Source organism: Mustela nivalis, assembly GCF_964662115.1.
Source record: "Mustela nivalis genome assembly, chromosome: 13".
Lineage (NCBI taxonomy): Eukaryota > Metazoa > Chordata > Mammalia > Carnivora > Mustelidae > Mustela > Mustela nivalis.
Window position 1 is genome coordinate 24,043,304 of NC_139032.1, and position 22,675 is coordinate 24,065,978.

General features: G+C 39.8%; 1 protein-coding gene and 1 pseudogene across 4 annotated transcripts in view; both read left to right on the forward strand.

The window, feature by feature from the left end:
- Window positions 1–22,675, forward strand: part of LOC309846291 (spermatogenesis-associated protein 31D1-like) — a 911,407-nt pseudogene that overhangs the window by 745,453 nt on the left and 143,279 nt on the right. The gene's annotated exons all lie outside the window — the stretch shown is intronic.
- Window positions 1–22,675, forward strand: part of LOC309846378 (uncharacterized protein) — a 134,741-nt gene that overhangs the window by 109,591 nt on the left and 2,475 nt on the right. Inside the window, exon 3 of one of the 3 annotated variants that reach the window (XR_014301869.1) lies at window positions 1,750–1,918. The exons of 1 other annotated variant lie outside the window; for it this stretch is intronic. Coding sequence is in view for 1 of the 2 variants with exons in the window: in XM_082695280.1 (XP_082551406.1) it covers window positions 1,750–1,785 (36 nt within the window). In the remaining variant the exon portion in view is untranslated. Of the gene's footprint in view, window positions 1–1,749; window positions 2,059–22,675 lie in introns of those variants that run through there. One more of the 3 variants, XM_082695280.1, reaches the window with a different exon arrangement.

Sequence of the window (22,675 nt, forward strand, 5' to 3'; positions counted from 1 at the left end):
AGGTTCAGCACTACTGCGCAACCCTCCTTTCCCAGACCATTCTTGCAGCATCCGTCCCCATCTACATACCAATGACTCCATCCCCCTGGGTACCAAGCAGACTGCTGGGTGTGGCCTCATTCCTTTCCCCTTCTGAATGTCCAATCAGTCACAAAGCCCTAACAAGCCTCCATTTTCTCTGCCACTGGCTTCCCTCCTACTGGCCTTCTCCAGATGTCTTGCTCTCCTTCAAAGCATTCTCCACACCAGTGGTGTCCTGAGGGCTGGGGGCAGAGGGTGGAGATGTGCCATGGGTGCATTAGGAAGGAGGTACATTGACTGTAAAGAGTTTAAAAGCAGTAAGAAAACCTACTAAAAGCTACCTACTAAACCTGTATCACCATGCAAAGGCAATTCTAAATGGTTTCAGCAATGAAGTATTCATTGCTGGAAAAGAAAATATTTTTTTTAGATTTATTTATTTATTTATTAGAGAGAAAGAGAAAGATCACAAGTAGGCAGAGAGGCAGGCAGAGAGAGAGGGGGAAGCAGGCTCCCTGCACAGCAGGGAGCCCTATGCAGGGCTCGATTCCAGGACCAGAGCCAAAGGCAGAGGCTTAACCCACTGAGCCACCCAGATGCCCGTGGAGAAGAAAATCTTAACCTAAGTTGTATACAACTGTTGCAGTTGCTCTGGAATTCTAATAATTAATATATGAGCTTTAAATGAATCCATTTGCAATACTTACACTTTGATAAACATTGTTTTCTACATGGAAATGGATCCTTGAGTGCTCAGTAACACAGTGGGCCCCTGACTCACATGGCCTCATCAATCCACATCTTTTGAACGTTAAGTTCATGACTGTGTGTCTTCTTGAGCTTTACATTCAAGCATTTAAATGGCTGATCTAAATTACACAATCATAGCACAGGGAATATAAAGAGTTACTTTGGTCCCATTATTTCATGTAACCACATAGAGAATTTATATGTTTAAAATTTTCAACAGCAAAAGTTTGATATGTCCACTTTTTGCTCATACACGAAGTGATTTGCTGATTTTAGATAATGTCTTAAGAAAGTACATTTAAAGGTATTGCACTAAACCTGAACAGCTCCAGGGAACAATAATTGTTGGAAATCATTTTGCTCTATAGAGAATGGGGAGTGTTAAACACTGACCTATCACATCTCCACGAGGTGGCCAGAGTGATCTTTTTTAAAAACTCAAGATGGATCCTTGCTTAAAATCACTGGGTTCCGACCCTCATCCTAGGCCACAAGGTCGCATGCAGTTTGACTCTTTGCTACCTCATCTTGAGTCACCGCACCCCCCCACTGTGCAAATGCAGGTCACACCAGCCTTTCTTCCCTTCCCTGTGCCAGGCTCTTTCCCTTTTCCCTTCCATGCGGATTCTCACATCAGCACAAATGTCTCTTCCCTGGGAAGGCTTCTCTAACTCCAACATTAACCTTCATACAATCTTCCAGCATCTTTACTCAAGCATTGGTCAGGGCTGCTGGTGACCTTGCACACATGGCCCTCCCTTGGAGGTCTGCCTCCTCCAGCTGAGCAGCCTGAGAGCAGGGACCTGTCTGTGTGGTTACATCTCCATGTGCACCACGGTGCCTGGTACTTGCTGGTGCTCAGTAACCTTGATGGCACAAGAGAGGACATCTGGAATGGGCCTTATCCTGAGGGTGCTATTGGAGGGGAGCTCCTTAAGGCCTTTGGTTTTATTTATTATTATTATTTTTAACTCCCAGGGAAGCAAGTCTAGATCACAGACTGCTGCATCCTAGAGGATGACTGGCTAGTGGCTGCGGCTGGCCACCAGCCCCGTTCTCTCTCTCTGCACTGCTGCTGCCATGTTGTCCAGGCCATGATGGAGCAAGGGCCGAAGGACTTCTCCAGAGCTGTGGGGCTGCTTTTCAGGTATCAGTACTGGCTGCACGCCTGACGCTGTTTCTCCCAGGGGGAACAGTATGGATTGCGTTCTGATGGCTTTCTCCCTCCCTTTCCCCTCACTCCGCATAAAACATTATCTCTTTGGCATAAGACTGCACAAAAATGTAATCTGTTGGATGGGTACTACATTCGCTTGGTGTAAAAAGTGAAAAGAGTATGAAGAGCTATCCTCTGAGACTGCGCCCAGATCCATGTTGTATTAGCTGGGGAGGATGGTCATAGCAGGGTACCACCAACAGGCTTATGGGATTATAGGCCCACCCTACACCAGTTCGACCTCATCTTCACTAATTACATCTGCAATGAACCTATTCCCAAATAAGGTCACATTCTGAGGCACTGGGGATGGGGCTTCAAAATGTAAAGTTTTGGGAATAATACTTCAACCTATAACACATATCCCCTATGATATTTTAATGTCTGATTGGACTTTCATGCAGGTAAAAAAGCACTTTATAATTATCTGAGCATAGACAACTTTACATAGACACTCAAAGTAATTTTTGCACAGTTTTAGTATGTGCTGAATTTCTCAGAAATGCAACTACCATACTTATAGAGTTTGTTTTATTTGGAAATTTCAAGGAGTTGCTCATGTCTTTGGAAAACTGGGATCACCAAGATAACACCCTGAAAACATGCTTCATGTACAGAAAAATGTCAGGATCCTGCAACTGTAAAAATGATCTGGAGTGTGCTTTTCATTTTGTTACACAGTTTTCTTCTTTTGAGGTGGGAAGAATGGGATTGCAAAATGTTCTAAGACAGATTTACAGATATTCCCAAAATAGTCCAAAAATATTATGGGAAAAATACACAAAGAGATGTGCATGCACACACACACACACACACATATATATGACACATTCATGATTTATGCATAAAGTTACATATTTGTAGCATTGGGGAAGTTCAGAACATAATGATTTTGTACAATATTTTGAAGATTTATAATTTTTTTAAGATTTTATTTATTTATTTGATAGAGATCACAGAGAGGCAGGCAGAGAGAGAAAGGGGGAAGGAGGCTCACTGCTGAGCAGGGAGCCCGATGTGGGACTCTATCCCAGGACCCTGGACTCATGACCTGAGCCAAAGGCAGAGGCTTTAACCCACTGAGCCACTCAGGCGCCCCAATTTAAAATTTTCTTAAAGATTATTAGTTGTTGTTGGTCTCACTTCTTTAATTTTCCTCCAATTCCTGGGGGCTCTGTCTTTCCTGCACTGTTTTGTCCCCAAGTTTTCAAAAGCCCAACATTTCTAGTTGTGTCTTTTTAATAGTGAGAAACATTCCTGGGATTTCGAATACACAGATTTTAAGACAGTGAGGTGCTGAGTGCCTCATTTAGCATATGCACCCAGTTACATATTTGTTTGAAAATTTCAGTCTGACAGAAGCATTCAAAAGGAATTTTAAATACTCAGGGAGAGTTTCTAACCTTCATCTGGGTTCAAAGATTAACAATTTAGGAGGACAGAAGGTGCCCGCTCTCTGTTGACATTCATGGATCAATTGGTGTGCAAATATTGGATTCTTTCCTGCTATAATAACAGGCAAATAGAAGCAAATCTACTCTCCAGAAAAGCACAGTTACGAAATACTCAAGGTGGTGTGTGCACCTGTATGTGCATGGGTTTAGAATAACTTTTAATCCAAGGCTATAGCACATAATAGGGGCTCAGTAAAAAATTTCACCAAGAATCACATTACTCAGCCATAAAAAAGAGTGAAATCTTGCCATTCGCCATGATGTAAATGGACCTAGAACGTATTATGACAAGTGAAAGAAGTCAGAGAAAGACAAAATCCATCTCACTTTTATGTGGAATCTAGAAAACAAAGCAAATGAATAAACAGATTCTTAAATACAGGGAGCTGATGATTTGCCCAAAGAGAAGGTGGGTGGGGGCATGGGTGAAATAGATGAAGGGGACTAACGGGTACAAATTTCCACTTATAAAATAGTAAGCCCCCAAGGTGAGAAGTACAGCGTAGGAAATACATTCAGTAATATTGCAATAACATTACATGGTGACAGTTGCTGGATATACTTAAGGTGAGTCCTGAGTAATGTGGAGAATTGATGAATCACTATGTCCTACACCTGAAACAAATATAACATTGTATGTCAATTATACTTCAATAAAAACTATAAAAAGAATCACAGACATTTTTTCCCCAGAGCTAAAAGGACTCTTAGGGATTATCTACACTGTTCCACCTGCCAGTCATCTTCCCTTTTTCAGACTGACCATTACTGAAGTCCACAGAGATTAACTGAATTACTGGTTATTGCTCACATACGTGACCTACTTTGAGGGATCTTACAAAAAACAGTTGTCTTGCATTTGTACATGAATGTCTTTGAGAACTTAACTTATGAGCCACCATATGGCTCCCTGAGGAGTGTCACCTTCAAGAACTCTATTTTTTGCATTTTTAGCATTTCTTTTGTCCACTTCACATATCATAGATTTTTTTTTCATATCATGGATTATTAAACTTTAGGGCTGAGCATTCTTTATAGTTACATTATCAACTGAACTCTTCATGAGTGCTCATGAAATAAACTTCTCAAAGAACTTGGACTTAGGGTTCTTGTTGGGGACTTGTCCTTGTTCTGAGTAAATGATTTGTGTTTACTTTATGGAAGGTATGGCGATGCTTTCTGCTTTGTCTTAGAAATTCCTTGCTAGGAAACCTAGATTTGAATCTGTGAAATTAGATATCTTCATAAGACATAGGATATTATGACTTACATTTTGTAAACTAACCTAAACTTTGGTCTCATTTTATTTTTCTTCCCTTTTTTTCTGTTTTTTTTTTTTTTTTTAATTTCTATTTTTCTTTCTTTCTTATTTTTAATCTTATTGAACTGTGGGTATTTTGAAGTTCCTTTTCAATATACTTAACAATCTTCTTTGGATCTATTATTCATTGCACAGCAAAATAGGCTAGGCCCATGTTAGCAGTTGTGATGGGACAGGCTAAAGAGATAGAGAATCCGATTAGCTGCCTTTTTAATATTGAATAAAGCATTGGGGCCCTGCCAGGTAGAAAGAATATGAAAAGGATTCAGGTTTCCCTCAAGTTCTAAGGTCTCTTCAGCTAACTGGGAAAATAAATGATCATATTTAACATTATATATATATATATACATAGAAATATATATTAAAAATATAGTTTATCTTAAAAATGTAATATGTCGGGACGCCTGGGTGGCTCAGTTGGTTAAGCGGCTGCCTTTGGCTCAGGTCATGATCCCAGCGTCCTGGGATCGAGTCCCACATCAGGCTCCTTGCTCAGCAGGGAGCCTGCTTCTCCCTCTGCCTCTAGCCTGCCACTCTGTCTGCCTGTGCTTGCACTCTAACAAATAAAATCTTAAAAAAAAAAAAAAAGAAACTAAACAGGTTTCAAAAAAAAATGTAATATGTCAAGTGAAATTAACCCAGAATTCTCTCTAGTGGATGGGGTTTATAGGCTTAAACCTGACAAGAAAACTATATCGTGTTGTGACTTCACCCCAGTAATCGGACTGTTCAATTAGCTTCTATTATAAGTTTTATAGTCCTTGCTCAATATTTAAAGAGGGCTCTGTGTCACTGAATTTTGAACAAAAATTCAGGCTACATTCCAGCCAGTCATTCTGGTTGGTAGAGATTTTTAGCAAACTGAGGAGACAGCCCCCAAAATTGCTTGGAAAAGTAGGCTCAAAATTGTTTGGGGTGATTTAAATTGTCTTTTTTATGAGTTCACAGATCAAAATCCTAGAAATTAAGACTAGAAATGTTGATGAGAATCGAACCCATATTATTAATATCTTGCATAAAAATCTGTAAATATTTGTGTTTTAAGTATTTATAAAATTTAAGGGGATTTGCATTATTAGGGTAAAGTCCTTGTGATTCAAATTTAAAGAGCGTAATTGAATAAATGATTTATACATGGAAACTAGGATTTGCAGCCATGCCAATCCAAGCCCAGCTTTTTCTCCTCCTCCATGCAGGATCCTCTAAGAAAGTAACTGATTAGTGTAACTCAGTTGCTCTCCAGTAAATAAGTTAATGCTTCCTTTCTGGGTGCTGTTTCCTTTTGTATACCAGCTGTCTCATTCTGTCTGCCTGTGCTGTGTACTTTCTTACCCCCGTGTGTTTCTTCATACTGTTCCGGATAACCACCACCAGGCCTATCTCTGCTCGGAGAAATTCAGCCCAGCCTGTAAGGCACAGCAGAAATGTCCCCCTAGCTGACATCTTCCCTCTGTCCCTCCTCCCTAAGCAGGAGCAAGATGTTCAGCAGCCTCTGTGGTGTTCTACCTTCCTTGCCCGGGAGGAAGTATGTGTGACTGTCAGCTGTGTGAGCCCACATCCATAAAGGGACAGATCATGACCTGGGCACAGTGTCCATCCGCAGCAGTCACTTAATGCCTGCTCAGTTGAGCTAACCAAATGAGTTAAATTGGCATTCAGTATGCTGACCAGCCAGATCCCAGATCATAACTCGGCCAACTCTTATTTAGGGTCCTAAAATCATGGGGATTTGAAATATAATCTAGTTCTCTCTGTTTCAAATTCTTCTGTTCTGCAGAGAATTTAACTTGAAGACAGACTTCTGTAGCATGAAATAGCACGATAGCCATGGATCCTGGACAAAATCCTTCATTTTCAGATGCAGAAACTGAAGATTCTTTAAAATATAAAAATGTAGATATCAAATTTCTCTTAAACATGAGAAGACTCAGCCAATATGCGTTCCCATTCTTGAAAAGTGTCCATTGACTGGCATGGCCCCCCATGGTGGCCATGGTCCTCAGCACCCCTTCATTTCCCTGATGCGGAGGCTAAGTGCCAAGATAAGGGTTAATACTCTAAAAAGAGGACGCTGGCGTACTGTGGTAATACACTTGGGCTTCTCCCCTTGCGGTATGTTATTTGCCTGTCCCCGAAGGCAATTAACCTGAGGCCCAGATTTGCAGCAGGTGTGGATCTGTGAGGTGGGAAAAATATTGTTTACAAATCAGACTTCATCTGAACTGCATGTAGTTTGCATGCAATTCAGAGAAATCCACTATAAATGTAAACCAACTCTTTTGTGCATCAAATAAACACACTTGATTATATTCTTTGGCCTTGACAAAGAGCTACATCTTAGCTTGGCATATAATTTTGAGAGCTCTACTTGTTCTATTAAAATTGTGTACAAATTTCTTCTTTTTATTATGACATTTACATTCACACAGGTGAAGACTAGGTTCAGTGATTATTTTTCTTCTACAAGTTATCTATTTTTCTGGTTTTCTTTTCCCATACAGATAAGATTATATCACTTATACAACTTTTATCTGAAAATAAAACTGTTGCCAAGACAAGCTGAAGACTGAGCAATATTAATTTTTGCGAGATACATGGTGAGTTCATTAGAGCTATCAACTGAGACTTTTTTTTAATCTTATAAAGTTTTCCTTTTTAGACTATGAGTCTTAATTCTAAACATTATATGAAGACTTAAATTTCAGATAAAGTTGAAAAGCTCTTCATTGTGGTTTCAATGTCATTATTCAGCCAAGATCTGCTCCTTGGCTTCAACTCTGGCCTCAGCCACTGAAAGTCCAATTACTAAATCATCACTTCAGTGGCATTTCTGGTGTCCTTGGACTTGTGCATGACCAAGTGGTCAGTTTGGTTATGACCATATGTAATCAGTGTAACAAAAAGGGAGATCACGTGGATTAGCTGTTAATATCTGAATATGCAGTTGCAAATACTACCTATGTAATTGAGGGTAGAAAAGCTCAGATATTTTATTTGTTGAGATATAAGAGCATAATTTTTACTGCAAATGATAAATGTTGCAATAGTGGATAGTTGGGGCCATAGTTTTATGTATAAAACTATTATTTTAAAATCTTAAAAAAGAGAAAGAAATTGAAAGTTTATATGTGTTTGTGTGTATATAAATATTTTATTTATTTATTTGACACAGAAAGAGAGAGTGAGCACAGGAACACAAGCAGGGGGAGTGAGAGAGGGAGAAGCAGACTCCCCGCCAAGCAGGAAACCCAATGTGGTGCTCAATCCCAGGACCCTGGGATCATGACCTGATCTGAAGGCAGACATTTAACGACTGAGCCATGCAGGTGCTCTGAAAGTTAATACATATATTAAAGAGAGAATAAATTTGCTGAATGGTTTACAAAGAGAATTTTATCTTTTGGGGGCTTACAACTACTTATTAAATTAAAAAGTAATTAACTTATAAAGTTAAGAAGGTACCACTTCTATGTTTTATTAAATTGTTTGGTATACCAACATTCATAATACTAAATAAAATAATCTTTAAGAATTGTAAAAAAAATGGGGTGCCTGGGTGGCTCAGTGGGTTAAAGCCTCTGCCTTCAGCTCAGGTCATGATCCCAGGGTCCTGGGATTGAGCCCTGCATGGGGCTCTCTGCTCAGCAGGGAGCCTGCTCCCCGCTCCTCCCCCTGCTCTCTCTCTCTGCCTGCCTCTCTGCCTACTTGTGCTCTCTGTCTGTCAAATAAATGAATAAAATCTTTAAAAAAATTGTAAAAAAATGATAATGAGAGGTACCTGGGTGGCTCAGTGAGTTAAGCCGCTCCTTTCGGCTCAGGTCATGATCTCAGGGTCCTGGGATCGAGCCCCGCATCAGGCTCTCTGCTCAGCAGGGAGCCTACTTCCCTCTCTCTCTCTCTGCCTGCCTCTCTGCCTATTTGTGATCTATCTCTGTCAAATAAATAAATAAAATCTTTAAAAAAATGATAATAAAAATAAAATGAAAAGTTTTATTGGTAAATAAATGTCATATAATATTTATGCATGCTAAAAGTACAGTTCAGGGATTTTTGATTTCAGAACATTTTCATGATCCCAGACAGGTCCTACATGTTCCTTTGTGGCTAATCTTTGCTCCTACTCCTCAGTCCTAGCCAGTCCTGGGCCAGGAATGTGCTTGCTCCATCAGGACCTCAACCTCAGGCAGTAGAATGACTGCTACCTCCCACCCCCAATTCATTCAATCACTTCTTTCATCACTGTCATCAACAATGCCATTGGGCATGGGCGTCACTACTAGTCACCTGTAGTGCCTAGGTGGCTGTCAGTTAGGTGTCAGCTCAGGTCATGATCCTTGGGACCTGGGATGGAGCCTCCCATGAAGCACCCCCATGGAGCCCTGCACTGGGATCTGTGCTCAGTGGAGAGTCGGCTTCTCCTTCTGCCTCTCCCTGCTGCTTGTGCTCTCTCTCTCAAATAAGTAAAATCTTAAAAAACGAAGCAAAACAAAAAACAAAACCCAATGCCATTGGGTATGGAGGTCACCACCACCCCAAAGGGACTGAACCATCTTCTGGAAGCACAGCGTGCACACTGCTTGGCAGAGCCCCATGCCTTCAGAGCTGGAAGAAGCTGGGGGAGTGATTGGGGCTGTCTCATGCAAGCATGTCTCAGACTCTCACTATTCCGTCTTGAAGTTCAGCTGATGCAGATCTCCGTGCTCTGATCTATTGCTTTCTGTTTGTCTAATCATTTTCATCTCTTTTTCCTTCTGGAGGTTTTCTAGTTGGTCTTTGGTCCCACCGATTCTGTTTTGTAATTGGTGCCATCGCACTAGTTCCATTTTCTGCTCTGCGCTGCCCCGAGCTGTGTTTTAGTTAGCTACTGCCATATTCCTTCCTCTACATTTCTTACATGTCCTTGCGATTTACCTTTTTACAGGAGCCGTGCGTCTCAGTAAATTCTTTTTTCATTATTTTTTTCTTAATTATTAAAATTTTCATCTGATTCCTCGGTACTAATAAGAATAATTATTCCTGGAATACCTGGGTGGCTCAGTTGGTAAAGTGACCACCTTCAGCTCAGGTCATGATCCCGGGGTCCCGGAATCGAGTCCTGCATTGGTCTCCTTGGTCAGCGGGGAATCTGCTTCTCCCTCTGCCTGCTGCTTTTCCAGCTCTCTCTCTCTCTGTGTTTAATAAAAAAATAAAATATTTAAAAAAAGAATAATTTTCCCCTGCCCATGTGGAGCAATAATTAATCCTTTGATCTTCAAAAACTACCTCTTACATACTTTTCTGATTTCTTTTTTTTTAAGTTTCTTTCCAATTCCTTTTTTTAAAATTTCTTTTCAGCATAAGAGAATTCATTGTTTTTGCACCATACCCAGTGCTCCATGCAATACATGCCCTCCTTAATACCCTCCACCTGGCTCCCCCAACCTCCCACCCCCTGCCCCTTCAAAACCCTTAGATTGTTTTCTCTGATTTCTGAACTTTGAGTGAGGAAGATTATTTCCAGTCTGATGTTTGGTAGCTGATAGGACTCCCATATTTTACTTGGATTCTCTCACTGTCTACCAACATCAGAATTCTCTTTCAGGATGTAAGCCATAGTTCAAACAGAAGACATTTATCCTGCTCAGTATTACTTTATTGAGGCAGGTCATTTTGTTCCTATTGCCTGGTTTTCTATTAGGTTTTGTATTTACTCCTGAAAAATTGGAATCAGTGTGTAGCTTCTGCTTTGTTAGAGGTAGAACATGGGTAAGTTCGGTCTCCCAGTGGACCACTTCCTTTTTATGCCCCCAGTTACTCATCATGTGACAAGACTGGAGGCAATGCCCTACTGCTGGACTCATGACCTCATGGTCAAGTAGAATTACTGGGCATTACAGACTCTGAGGTCAACCCAACAATGATGGACTGAAGAATTCCCAGGAAATAATTCTCTTAGGGAGGAAGAACTTTTCAGGAATTAGGTGTCTAGTATAATAATGAATTTTTATTGCTGTGTTTGCATTCTTAAGAAACCCATACACGAGCTCCCTGGCCATCATGTTTCAGTAACCCATCTACACTGCACTTAGGACTAATTCCTCCCAGTGATTGAAAAGCATCATTAATATTATTGATTTATATCTTTAGTTTCCACCGCTGTTGTAATTTCCCCAATATATTGGTATTTTAAAGTGTGAAGAGGAAATTAGCAGCCTGTTACCATATGCTAAAAATATCCTAATGTTGGCTACACTAATAAGATGTTTTCATGGTAAGTGGGGCTTTTATTTCTATGACCCTTAAGATTTTTAGCCCAAATCCACTTATACACTCTACATTTTCTGTTCTAGTTTATATAATTTCTGCTCTAGTTTATATACCAAGAAATATTTTGGAGGGGTATGTGCTAGAGCAGCATTTTTTTTTTAAATATACAGTGCTTCTAAAACTTGAACATGCATGTAAATCCCCTGGGGATCCAGTTAAAATGCAGGTTCTGCACTTGTAACAAGGTCCCGGGTAATGTCGACACTGCCGTTCAGAGCAGTAAGGTGCCAGATGAGCTGGTCTGCTCGTGATTTGGAGCCCCCATCACTCGTATTTTGATTACCATTCAGGAAGATACAAACAGGGACAATTCTGCAATGTCACATTTCCAGACTCACTGAGGGCCTGGTGCTCTATGACCTTTGCCCCCCCAAATGGAAGTTGTTACCAAGTAGTTGCTCTGTTAATAATTGTGCTCCACTTCATGTTCAAATACTCATGGCCTTTTTATCTGGGCAGAGACTATTTGGAAAGGAGGTGGCTACCACAGATAAGTCTTATCATTTTCATGACCATTCATATGTTTTTATTTTTAAAAAGGGGGAGGGGTGCCTGGGTGGCTTAGTGGGTTGAGCCTCTGCCTTCAGCTCAGGTCATGATCTCAGGGTCCTGGGATCGAGCCCCGCATTGGGCTCAATGCTCAGTGGGGAGTCTTCCCTCTCTCTCTCTGCCTGCCTCTTTGCCTACTTGTGATCTCTGCCTGTCAAATAAATAAATAAAATCTTTAAAAAATAATAATAAAATAATTTTTAAAAAGCTTCTAAATTTGAAGAAGGGTTTGTTGGACAACAGTTGATGTCAAAAAAAGCTTCTAAGAGTTTGAAGTAGGGTTTGTTGTGCAACAGTTGATGTCATAGAAATTCAGACCTTTCTTGGAGGAATGGATAAAGTTCACATAGAACCAGAGGTCACATGGCTCTGCAGGAGATTTTTGAAAGGAATGCAGTCTTCCTAGAAAAATAGCCCAGGGTGTGTTTGGAGCAATGGGAAAAAGAGCCATGTTGAAAAAGGTTGACTCTACTCTAGAAGAACTGAGCTGTACATCACATTTAATGACAATAATTACTCCTGTTGATCTAGAAGAAATGTTGTGGGAGAACCTCCAAATAGATTCCACTGTGGTCCTTTGTCTGCCCCTTTGGACCTTTTTAGGATGTCAAACCCAAGTCAGAGTTAATTTTCAGGATACGACTGCTTTTTTCCCCCCGCTGCCTGCTTGATGTCCATTATTTTCCAGGCTTCTCCTCCAACATTCATTACTTCCTTATTCTTTTATTTTCCTTAGAGGACCATCTTCACCATTGGCAGTTTATGGGTAATGCTGTCGCTAAGAACTGTGAGGCACGTAGCCATAAAGGCGTAACTGGCCCATTTGAGACCTAATAGAAAGGACCAATAGTGGTAGCATTTTCAAAGGTGGTGCCTTCTGAAACTAGCCCTCTGGGAGTGTTTGGTCAATGGACGCAGTTAGGAAAACAATGTGCCTGGGAAGCTTTAAGGGTCTTAGATGTTTGGAAAAACAGATTAATGCAAGTACCACTGACCCAGGTTCTGTAGCTTTGGACAAATCACTGCTGGTACTATTTAATTTCTTATGCTGTGTGGTCTTTGTAAAGTAACTAACAATTAAATTGCATTTATATTTTCAAATAGGGCAGCTCCTTCCATGGATAATGTTCAAAACAGTGTTTTAAGTATCTTTTATCTTTCTTTTTTAGAAATGCAACAGCGTGTTGCCAGTTTAACCTGCATCCGTCCATCTGGCCCTTCCTTCCGCCTCCCTGGCCTCCTTCCCTGCCTCTGAGCGTTTTTTCTGCTCCACGTGCATTCCTTCTTATTCTCTTCATACATAAAAATCCCTTGTGGCTTCTCCACGGCTGCCTCCTGAATTTCCAGCCTTCTCACCCTGCCTGGCTGCAAACTGTGATTAAATAAACTTTCGTGCCTTTCCATAGCATTCAAATCAAGTGACATGCACTGGCCCCTGCCCCAGCTGATCTAGCTTCTGACTTCAGTCAGCAAGCTTTGTGGTATCGATCTGGACCACTTGCCTTTTCTTCTTCCCAGCCTGAGCCTGTTACTGTCTTGCTGCCTCTAGCTCTTTAATCCTTCTCAACATTCACCATTGTCTTGTTTTCTGTCTACTGAGTGATGTCCCACTATTACAGGAAATGCCACTTCAAGACAGACCCAACAGTAACATTTTTCAAGACTGACTTCTTAATTTTTAATTTTTTATAAAAATATAAATAAAAATATAATATATTTTTCTCCCCAGGGGTACAGGTCTATGAATTGCCAGGTTTACACACTTCACAGCACTCACCAAAGCACATACCCTCCCCAGTGTCCATAACCCCACCCCCTTCTCTCAACCCCCCTCCCCCCAGCAACCCTCAGTTTGTTTTGTGAGATTAAGAGTCACTTATGGTTTTCAAGACTGACTTCTTAATCCGAATGTTTCACCACACTTAACTCCCGAATCCAATTTGCTCCAGTTTTATGATTATAATCTTCATTAGGTACTTACTATCTTATTAATTTTGCATCCAGGGACTATGTTCTTTTATCATGTGTACTATCAGTCTTAGTCCATAAACCAACAATTCCCCAGACAGTATTTTGCTACAATGAAAATGGTACTATCAATAAACACAGCAGTTTAGAGAGCAACATAAGGTGATAGATACATGAATATATATGTGCCAAACTGTGCCAGTGTTTGAAAAGGTTAAGCAAGTGTTGTTTAATAGACGGTATTATAGAAACAGGATAACATTTCAGTAAAATTAAGGTGAAGCCCCGCTTTATCGTGTTTCAAAATCAATCCATTCAGAATAAAAATATACAAGTCATACCAGTTTTCAACAAAAATTGACAAAGACTAGAACCTTTAGTCAATAATATACAGCAGGGAGCAACTTCATTTTTTAGGAGATAAATTGTAAAGGGATGATTGATAGCTTCAACACTATTTAAAATTTCTATACCATTAAAAAACCCAAAGGTGCTGATATATACAATATTTTTAAGAACTCATATTTATGAAGATGACATTCAAACTTCAAAGTTTCACTAAAGAGGATATGGATGCATTTCACTAGACTGTGAAGTCAGCAAGGAAAGGGACATTTCCGTATATTACATTACACACCTAATACATATGTCTTAAATATTGGATGAATAATTAATTAAAGGAGAACACATAAAATAGAAGAGCTCATCATTCCAGGAATAAATACATAAAACAAACAATTCTGGACAACTAAAATAGGCCAACTGAAATGTTTTTAAAAATTATACCATAGGGGCGCCTCGGTGGCTCAGTGGGTTAAAGCCTCTGCCTTCGGTCAGGTCCCAAGGTCCTGGGATCGAGTCCTGCATCAGGCTCTCTGCATGATGGGGAGCCTGATTCCCCTTTTCTTTCTCTGCCTGCCTTTCTGCCTACTTGTGATCTCTGTCTGTTGAATAAAGAAAAAAAAATCTTTTAAAAAATTATACCATATAATATAAGCAATGTTATAGTAGAATTGGTACACATTCCTCGTAGTGGCTCTATAAATTATTTACCTTGTGAAAGGAAAATAATAATTTGCAATGAGAGCTAATCATCCACCATGCAGAAATTTATCTTAATGAAGTATTCAAGGTTAAATAAGTCATATGTGTATATTAAATAGATACAACTACTTAGTATTTCCTTATTCATATGTATTTCTATATTAAAGGTGTTCACTCTAACTGTGTCATATTTAATATTAGGGACATGGCTATGCATTCTCACTTTGCACAAGTGTATGTTATAAAAACCATGCAAATAATAGTAAAGCTAAAGATGCATAGAGACTGTTTAAATAAAAAAGAAGGCATGTTCTTATTATATTATGATTTCAATTATAAGATATCCTCTTAGCCCATAGAAGACAGTAGACATATATGCAGAAATAAAAGCAATTTCACAAGGGTGATGAACTTGTGGTCTTACTATTATTGTTTTAGTGTATTTTTAATATTATAGCTTTAATTAAAATATATGAGATGATGTCTCTACTATTTATATTATATATGTAACATACATATAATTTACATTCTCATGATGTAGTGAAGCTGTTGGTCTTCTAGGGAAATTATATATTTATATATTATATATAATTATATAAATATATGTTATAAATTATAATATTGACCAAGGACCAAATATAATATTGACCAAGGACTCTCCACTGAGTATTGATATACAGTGATGAGCCAGGTATAGGGCAGTTTCAATTAAGGGTTGAGGGATACCTTGGAAGAAATATTTTTGAATCACTGTCTACCTTAACATGTCTGTGAAATACAAATACAGGTAATGTTTCCTGCCTATAGAGAAAAAAGGATTAGAAGCATTTGGGCTGTGTCTGCATTGACAACGGGGTTATTTTGGAGTGAACTCACTGGTGGATACTCATCAGGACATATCTTGCAACACTGAAAATATTAATTGTACTTATTTTTATGTCCTAGACTTATGGTTGGGTTTTAAAGGAATAACTGGTTTATTGAGATATGATTTACAAACCATAAAATTCCCACCTTTAAAGAACACAATTCAACAGTTTTTAGTATATTCACTGAGTTGTACAACCATCACTGCTATGTAATTTAAGAATGCCTTCAGTACCCCAAAAAGAAATCCTGGGCCCACTAGCGATCAATCCCCATCTCCCCTCTTCCAGCCTAGATCTAGCAATGCTCATCTACCTTCCATGTCTATGAATTTCACTGTTCAGGTTGTTTCATATAAATAGAATTAGAGGTGTCTTTTGCGTCTGGCCTCTTTCGTGTAACATGTTTGCAAGGTTTGTCTACATTACAGCATGCATCGTTATTTCATTCTTGTTTTATGGCTGAATAATTCCATTTTATTGATATATCACATTTTGCTTATCCATGGACATTTGGGTTGTTTCCACTCTTTTGCTACTATGAACAATACTGCTAAGAGCATTCAAGTACAAATTGTTGTGTGGACATTTATTCATTTCCAATCCTCTTGTCTACTTACCTAGGAAGGAAATTGCTGGGTCACATGGTGACTACATATTGGACATTTTGAGGGGCTGCCAAATGGTTTTCCAAAGCAGTTATAGTATTTTACAATCCTATTTGCAGGCTGCTTTTACTTTCTTCCTTCATTTACCTAGTCTTTTATAGTGAGCATATATCACTTTAATAATAAGAAGAAGAGAGTTATTTTTGAAAAATCTGAGTGCCAATCTGTGCACCACAGTCATTTTGCAACTTTTAATCCATTTGGTACCATCTTTGTCTTTAAATTTAACAAAGACCTTATCTTCTATTTGTCTATCCATCTATCCATCCATCCACCCATCTATCCAAAGCTACTATGATCGAAAAAGGACAATGTTTTTTAAGATTTTATTTATTTACTTACTTATTTTTAAAGATTTTATTTATTTATTGGAGAGAGAGACAAGGAGAGAGAGCACGAGGGAGGAGAAGGTCGGAGGGAGAAGCAGACTCGCCGCGGAGCTGAGAGCCCGATGCGGGACTCGATCCAGGGACTCCGGGATCATGACCTGAGCTGAAGGCAGTCGTCCAACCAACTGAGTCACCCAGGTGTCCCAAAGATTTTATTTATTTATTTGACAGAGAGAGATCACAAGCAGGCAGAGAGGCAGGCAGAGAGAGAGAGAGAGAGAGGGAAAACAGGCCCCCTGCTGAGCAGAGAGCCTGATGTGGGGCTCCATCCGAGGACCCTGAGATCATGATCTGAGCTGAAGGCAGAGGCTTAACCCACTGAGCCACTCAGGCGTCCCGAAAAAGAACAAATTCTTTGTTGGATGAAAGAATCTTCTCCCAATCAGTCTGACCAAAGTGAGGGACTCTTCCCACTAGGAAGAGAGGCAAACTGCATGTTCTTCACAGGTTTTCTCTGTGTAAGTCCTTGAGTTCCTATCCCGTGTGTTCTCTGTTACACTTACCTGTGAAAGTACAGTCAAGCCACCTTAGCTGATCAGGGGAATGAGAATAGGGAGGAGAGAAGAGGGATGAGAAAGCCTGTGTGTGATGGAAAAATCCATTTCAGTACATTAGGAATACAGAGCTGTATCTATATATCTGTATCTATATGTCTGTCTCTAAATCCATATCTGTATCTAAAACTATTAAGTTTGGCTATCAGAGTTTTGACTAGTACAGAGACCCAAAGTAATTTGCTTAAATAAATAATACGCTCTATATGTAAAATAGTGTTTCTCAGTTGCAGAGGGGAACCCAAAACAATGTAAGTATTGATCACTAGTCTGTCATACTAATCATGTGTGATGAAACGGTGTTCAATTTATCTTACTTTTAAGGGCTTCGTAATAGCACTGCATCTTGCCATATTGGAACTTAAGGCAAAAAGAAAAATCAGTAATATTGATCCTGCTTTTTTATTGAAAATCTTGACATTTGTTCATTATAGATTTAGTTTGCATTAATTCTGATAAAAAAACTATTGCACTAAATATTTTATGTCTTGATAACTGAGATTTTGAACATCTCCTTCAATTTTACATCCAAAGGGAGTGTCTCATTGGCCTCATCTTTGTCCCAGCTGTAACTTTGACTCTATTTAGTGTTTATTAGATAAAAGAGCTTGAAAACTGAGTGGCAATTTAGTCATGGAGAAACTGAGTCATGGATAGAGCATTTGATGTCATACATTGGTAATCATATAGTGACTAATTGGGAATCATATGGGTAACTCCTACTCTTTTATCAAATAAGAAAATGATACTCCCTTGTTATATATTAAGGTTTGATCCTTTTACCTTAATTCCCATTTCACATATTTGATTAGAAAAACGAACTTTTTCTAACTTTTTCAACATTGTTTCTCTAATTTTTAACACTTACAAAGCGGGCAGAAGTTTCCCAACAATCTCTAACAGTTTAATCCTCATTCCTGGCCTTTTAGAATCTTCTGGACAGGAGAAGCACTCTGTCTTAAAGCCATGTGGGGAACTGATACTACTAAGTGGAATTTTCTGCATCATTCCTTCATTCCTCTCAAAGACATTTGGCACAAAATGCCTTTCTTTCTCTCTCTCTCTCTAACCAACACTTTAGAGCTTTTAAGTTTGAAAGTGAAAGAGTCAGAAGAGCAAGAGGATTATGAGAATTTCAGTGCATCAAAATGTTTGCTGAACCCGTTGAAAGGACAGTATATCCTGGAGCTATTATTGGCATAGCAAATAGTGAGTGACATTCAGAGTTCATACTGTTTGCTCTGTGATATTGTTGGGATGAGTTTACATCACACACAGGAGTTACCAAGAGGTGACTCCTTCTAGGCTGCCAATAACCATTTTTTCCTCAATTTATTATCACAGTGAAGTAAACTCATTATCTGGAGTTCAGATCACTGGGGAAAAGGAAAACCTGCCCGGGAGAACAATGCATCATTTTAACCCAGTGTTTCCCAAAGTTATCCCTTGAGTGTGGCTATAATGGTTTCTTGGGGACACAATTTAGGAAGTTCTGCACACTAAATGTTAGTCTTGGAGACGCACATGTTCATTTGCATATGAAGGCTCTGAGAAATCCTGCAGGGAAAGTAAAAACCTAGAGTCTTGTTTAACCCAGTTTTGACCAAATTTTGTGAAGGAACCTCTTCCTCTTAGTATGAAACAAGTCCCCCAAAATTTAGAGACTTAAAACAATAAACATTTTATTACCTCCTAGTTTCTGTGGATCAGGAATTTGGGAAGGACTCACACGTGGGAGGTTCTGACTTGGGGGCTGTTGTGCAGTGTAGTCCGGTGGTGGCTAGGGCTAGAGCAGCAGGTGGCAGGAGCAGCTGGGGTATTTTTCTCTTTACATCACCTTGGAATATCTCCTTGTGGTCTCTCGTGGAGGCTGGATTACATTTCCTCACAGCATGGCTGCCCACGGTCTTAGGACTCTTTCATGGTAGCTCAGAGCTTCCAACCACAGGTGAAAGCTGTGATGATTTATAATCTTGGATATAAGGCAGCATGACTTTCACTACCTCTGGTTATGTGTAAGTGGATCCCAAGACCACAAAATCAGGGGAATTCAATTCTACATCTTGATGAGAAAGTGGCAGAGTTCCATTGAGCGCATGTAGACAAGGAGGAGATATTGTTGCTACCATCTTTGGAAAAGACATTCTAGCCCAGAACCCTCTTTTCCCCATGGAATCTGTTCAATGTCGGTTCTATGAAACATACACTTTGTGAATGTGGCTTTAGGCAGTTATCACCAGAGCAACTTCCAAGCAAAAAGGCAGACTGGTCGAAAAAGATGTCTTCACAGATTCTGCAGATGTCCAGATATGCACTGCATGAAGAGATTATTTGTCCTGATGATGATAAAAGGCACCATCATTTTAAATCCCATAGTCCAGCCTGTACCCACTTAGATGTTTAATTTTTATGGTACAGAGAGGCGTAAACCTGTAACCTTCCACCTCAGTGCCAATAATTGAATCAGAGAGTGTGGAATCTCTTGGCTTTCATGTATCTAGACTGGAGCAGGTCCAGAAGTGACCCACTGCAATCTAGAATGGTCCTGAGACATCTTCTCCAAGTAAGATGGGCCGTTATCAACCCGAATGGCTTCCTGGCAGTGAAGCTAAACCTGGTCTAAGGAAGATCCACATATTTAAAAAATAAGGAACAACCTTCCACTTAATATCTCACTTTTACGTGAATTGTTGGTTTACATGACAAGAGGGTGCCTCTGCTCTTCAAAATAAATACTCCAGAGTAATAACAAAATATTTGAATTTGAAGCACTAACTGTTAAATTTTAATTGACTATAAATCAAGGTACTAAAATTCATTCCCACACTAATGATGCATTTTTATTGATTTTATCACAGAGCTGTCTTGGCCCCAAAGGCGCTATTTGAAAGTCACCCAACAAGAGTTAATAGTATATACTCTGTGACATAGAACATCCCTGGATGTTGTTTTCTTGTTTTTGTTTAAAGATAACTGATCTGTTTGGGGATAAAATCCATCGATTTGAATTATTTTTCTCTTTCTTTGCGCAGTGATTGATGAATACCAGAATATGGACTTACATGAACAAAATAATACAGAATAAAAACTAATAATATGGAATAAAAACTATTATATTGAAGCCCATCATCACTGTTTTTAGAGTTTCAAAATTACCGAAATGCTTCATAATGAAAACATGGTCTTTATATAAATTATGGAGTAGGAGGAGTGGAAATGTCAGAAATAATTCCATTAGTTTTTGCAAAAAATCCTTTGTGGGAGTAGGCACTCCATTGGTTGAGTTTCAGGTCAATAAATAGGAGCAAATATGAATTCATCCAAGAAATATCGTGAGAAATATTGTCCATCACAAGCAGGGTTGATTCTTGTTGGAAGGCACAAAAATTAGGGAAATCATTTCTAAATTTGTTTTTCTGAGTCACGGCCATGGCAGTCTCCAGGGTGTGCATTTCCGTAGGCTTGCTGGGCTTCCCACCTCCTTGCTGCGGGTGTCTGGTTTCAGGGCTGCTCGCAAAGGATCGCCTATGAAAGCGGTGACACCCCCGGGTCAGGACACCCGGTAACTCACCCCTACCTGTGGTGCCTGGGAAATGAAGCTCACTTTCTCCTTCCAGGCTCTCATTTTGTTTTTGTTCCTGCTTTTTGCTTCTCCATTGTTCCTGCCAACACACACACCAGCCTTTCATTCATGATGCTGGAATTGTTCCATTCCACATCTTAGTCTCTCAGTCTCTCACTGTCTCTTGCTCTCAGTCTTTTTCTTTGCTTTCTCCCGTGTCCTCCCCCTACCACATTTCCTTTCCCAGTTTGTCCTAACAAAAGGGCAGGTAAGTCTCAGTTAGCAGCTCTTAACCTGGTAGCGACTATTAACCTGGGGCTCTTGTTACCTTGGAAATCCAAAGGGCTTGTGAACTTGGAAAAGAGATTACATGTCTACTTCCACTTCTACCCCTAGGAGGAGATTTAGCATCTCCTTCTATTATGACTAATGGCAACTAATCACCTAGTATTAGTAACACCTGTGACTTGGTCTCACCAGCAGAAGACATACTTATTTTCATTTTACATTAAAGTTACCGCAGAATCCCAAAATGCAGTCTGTGTCTGTCACTACTTCAAGACAAGTTTTTTTTTTTTTTAATTTCCATCAAGCCCACAGAGTAATACTATCAACAACAGCTAGTATCTGTTGATGCCTACTAATGCCAAGAAGAGTGCTAAGTACTCTGCACACAATATTTTCATATAGTCCTCATCTTTCATTCATTCGGCAGCATCCTATGGAGAGTTTGTCCCATGCCAGGTCCTGTGCTCAGGGGCTAAAGAAGGCGGGTAGACATCCACGTGGGTCCTCACCTCTTGCAGACAAATGATAATCAAAGCATTACCTCATACAGCCGTCGCTGTGGGTCAGTGATGGAAATGGCTGTTTCACGCCGTCCCTCAGAGCCCCAGCCTCCTTTCATCCTGCGGCTTGCTCTTCCAGATCCTCAGAATCTTTGACATCCTCCCAACTGAGAGTCCAAGGTGTGAGGAGAACAAGCTGAGCAGGTTCAAGGGTCCATAGAAGTGATGCACAAATAGGAAGCCCAGAGGAGAGGACTGCAAGTTCTCTCCAAGAGCATTTGTGCTGAGCCTTCCCAGGGGAGAGAACGTCGTGTCACTACTTCAAAATCACAGCCGTTACTGGACCAGCGGCTATACCATATTATATGCTGCATTAATAAAGAAGCAAATGTGTTACTGTATCACAAATTTTTAAAAATTTTGCTACCTATACTTCTATATAATTGGCTTCCTTGGCAATGCTGTATGTTGTATTTTATTCATTTGTAGCCATTATTCTGATGCAGGTTCATAAATTTGCCCGTCTGTCAATGGAGTCCAGGGCACAGAAAGGGCGAAGACCCTTCTGTAAACAAATAGGCAGGGCTGGAAATCCAGGCCTGTTTCTTTGGTGTCCCAGGAGAGCCCTGGTTATTTTTTTTTTTTTAAGTACAATGTAGTAAAAAATTAATTTTGATAATGTTTAATTAGAACTGTGTTGCATGGGGCACCTGGGTGGCTCTGTGGGCTAAGCCTCTGCCTTTGGCTCAGGTCATTATCTTGGGGTTCTGGAATCGAGCCCCGCATTGGGCTCTCTGTTCAGCAGGGAGCCTGCTTCCCTTCCTTTCTCTCTGCCTGCCTCGCTGCCTACTTGTGATCTCTCTCTGTCAAATAAATAAATAAATAAAATCTTAAAAAAAAAGAATAATGTTGTACATAATGCTTTTGGTGTTAATGGTGAATAAGAATCTCCCTGCCAACATCCCCCAGTGCGAATCACTGTTCTGAGCTGTCCACTAGCAATTAGATTTGCCTTGCTGCAAAAAACTTTTAGGCTACAAAATTAATATTATTTATTTATTTATTTATTTATTTATTTGTTAGGGGTCAAGAGTACAAGGGGAGGGGCAGAAGGAGAGGGAAAGAATCTAGGGCAAGCTCCCCGCTGAGTGCGGAGCCTGATGCGGGGCTCAATTCCACAACCCTGAGATCATGACCTGAGTCCAAATCAAGAGTTAGA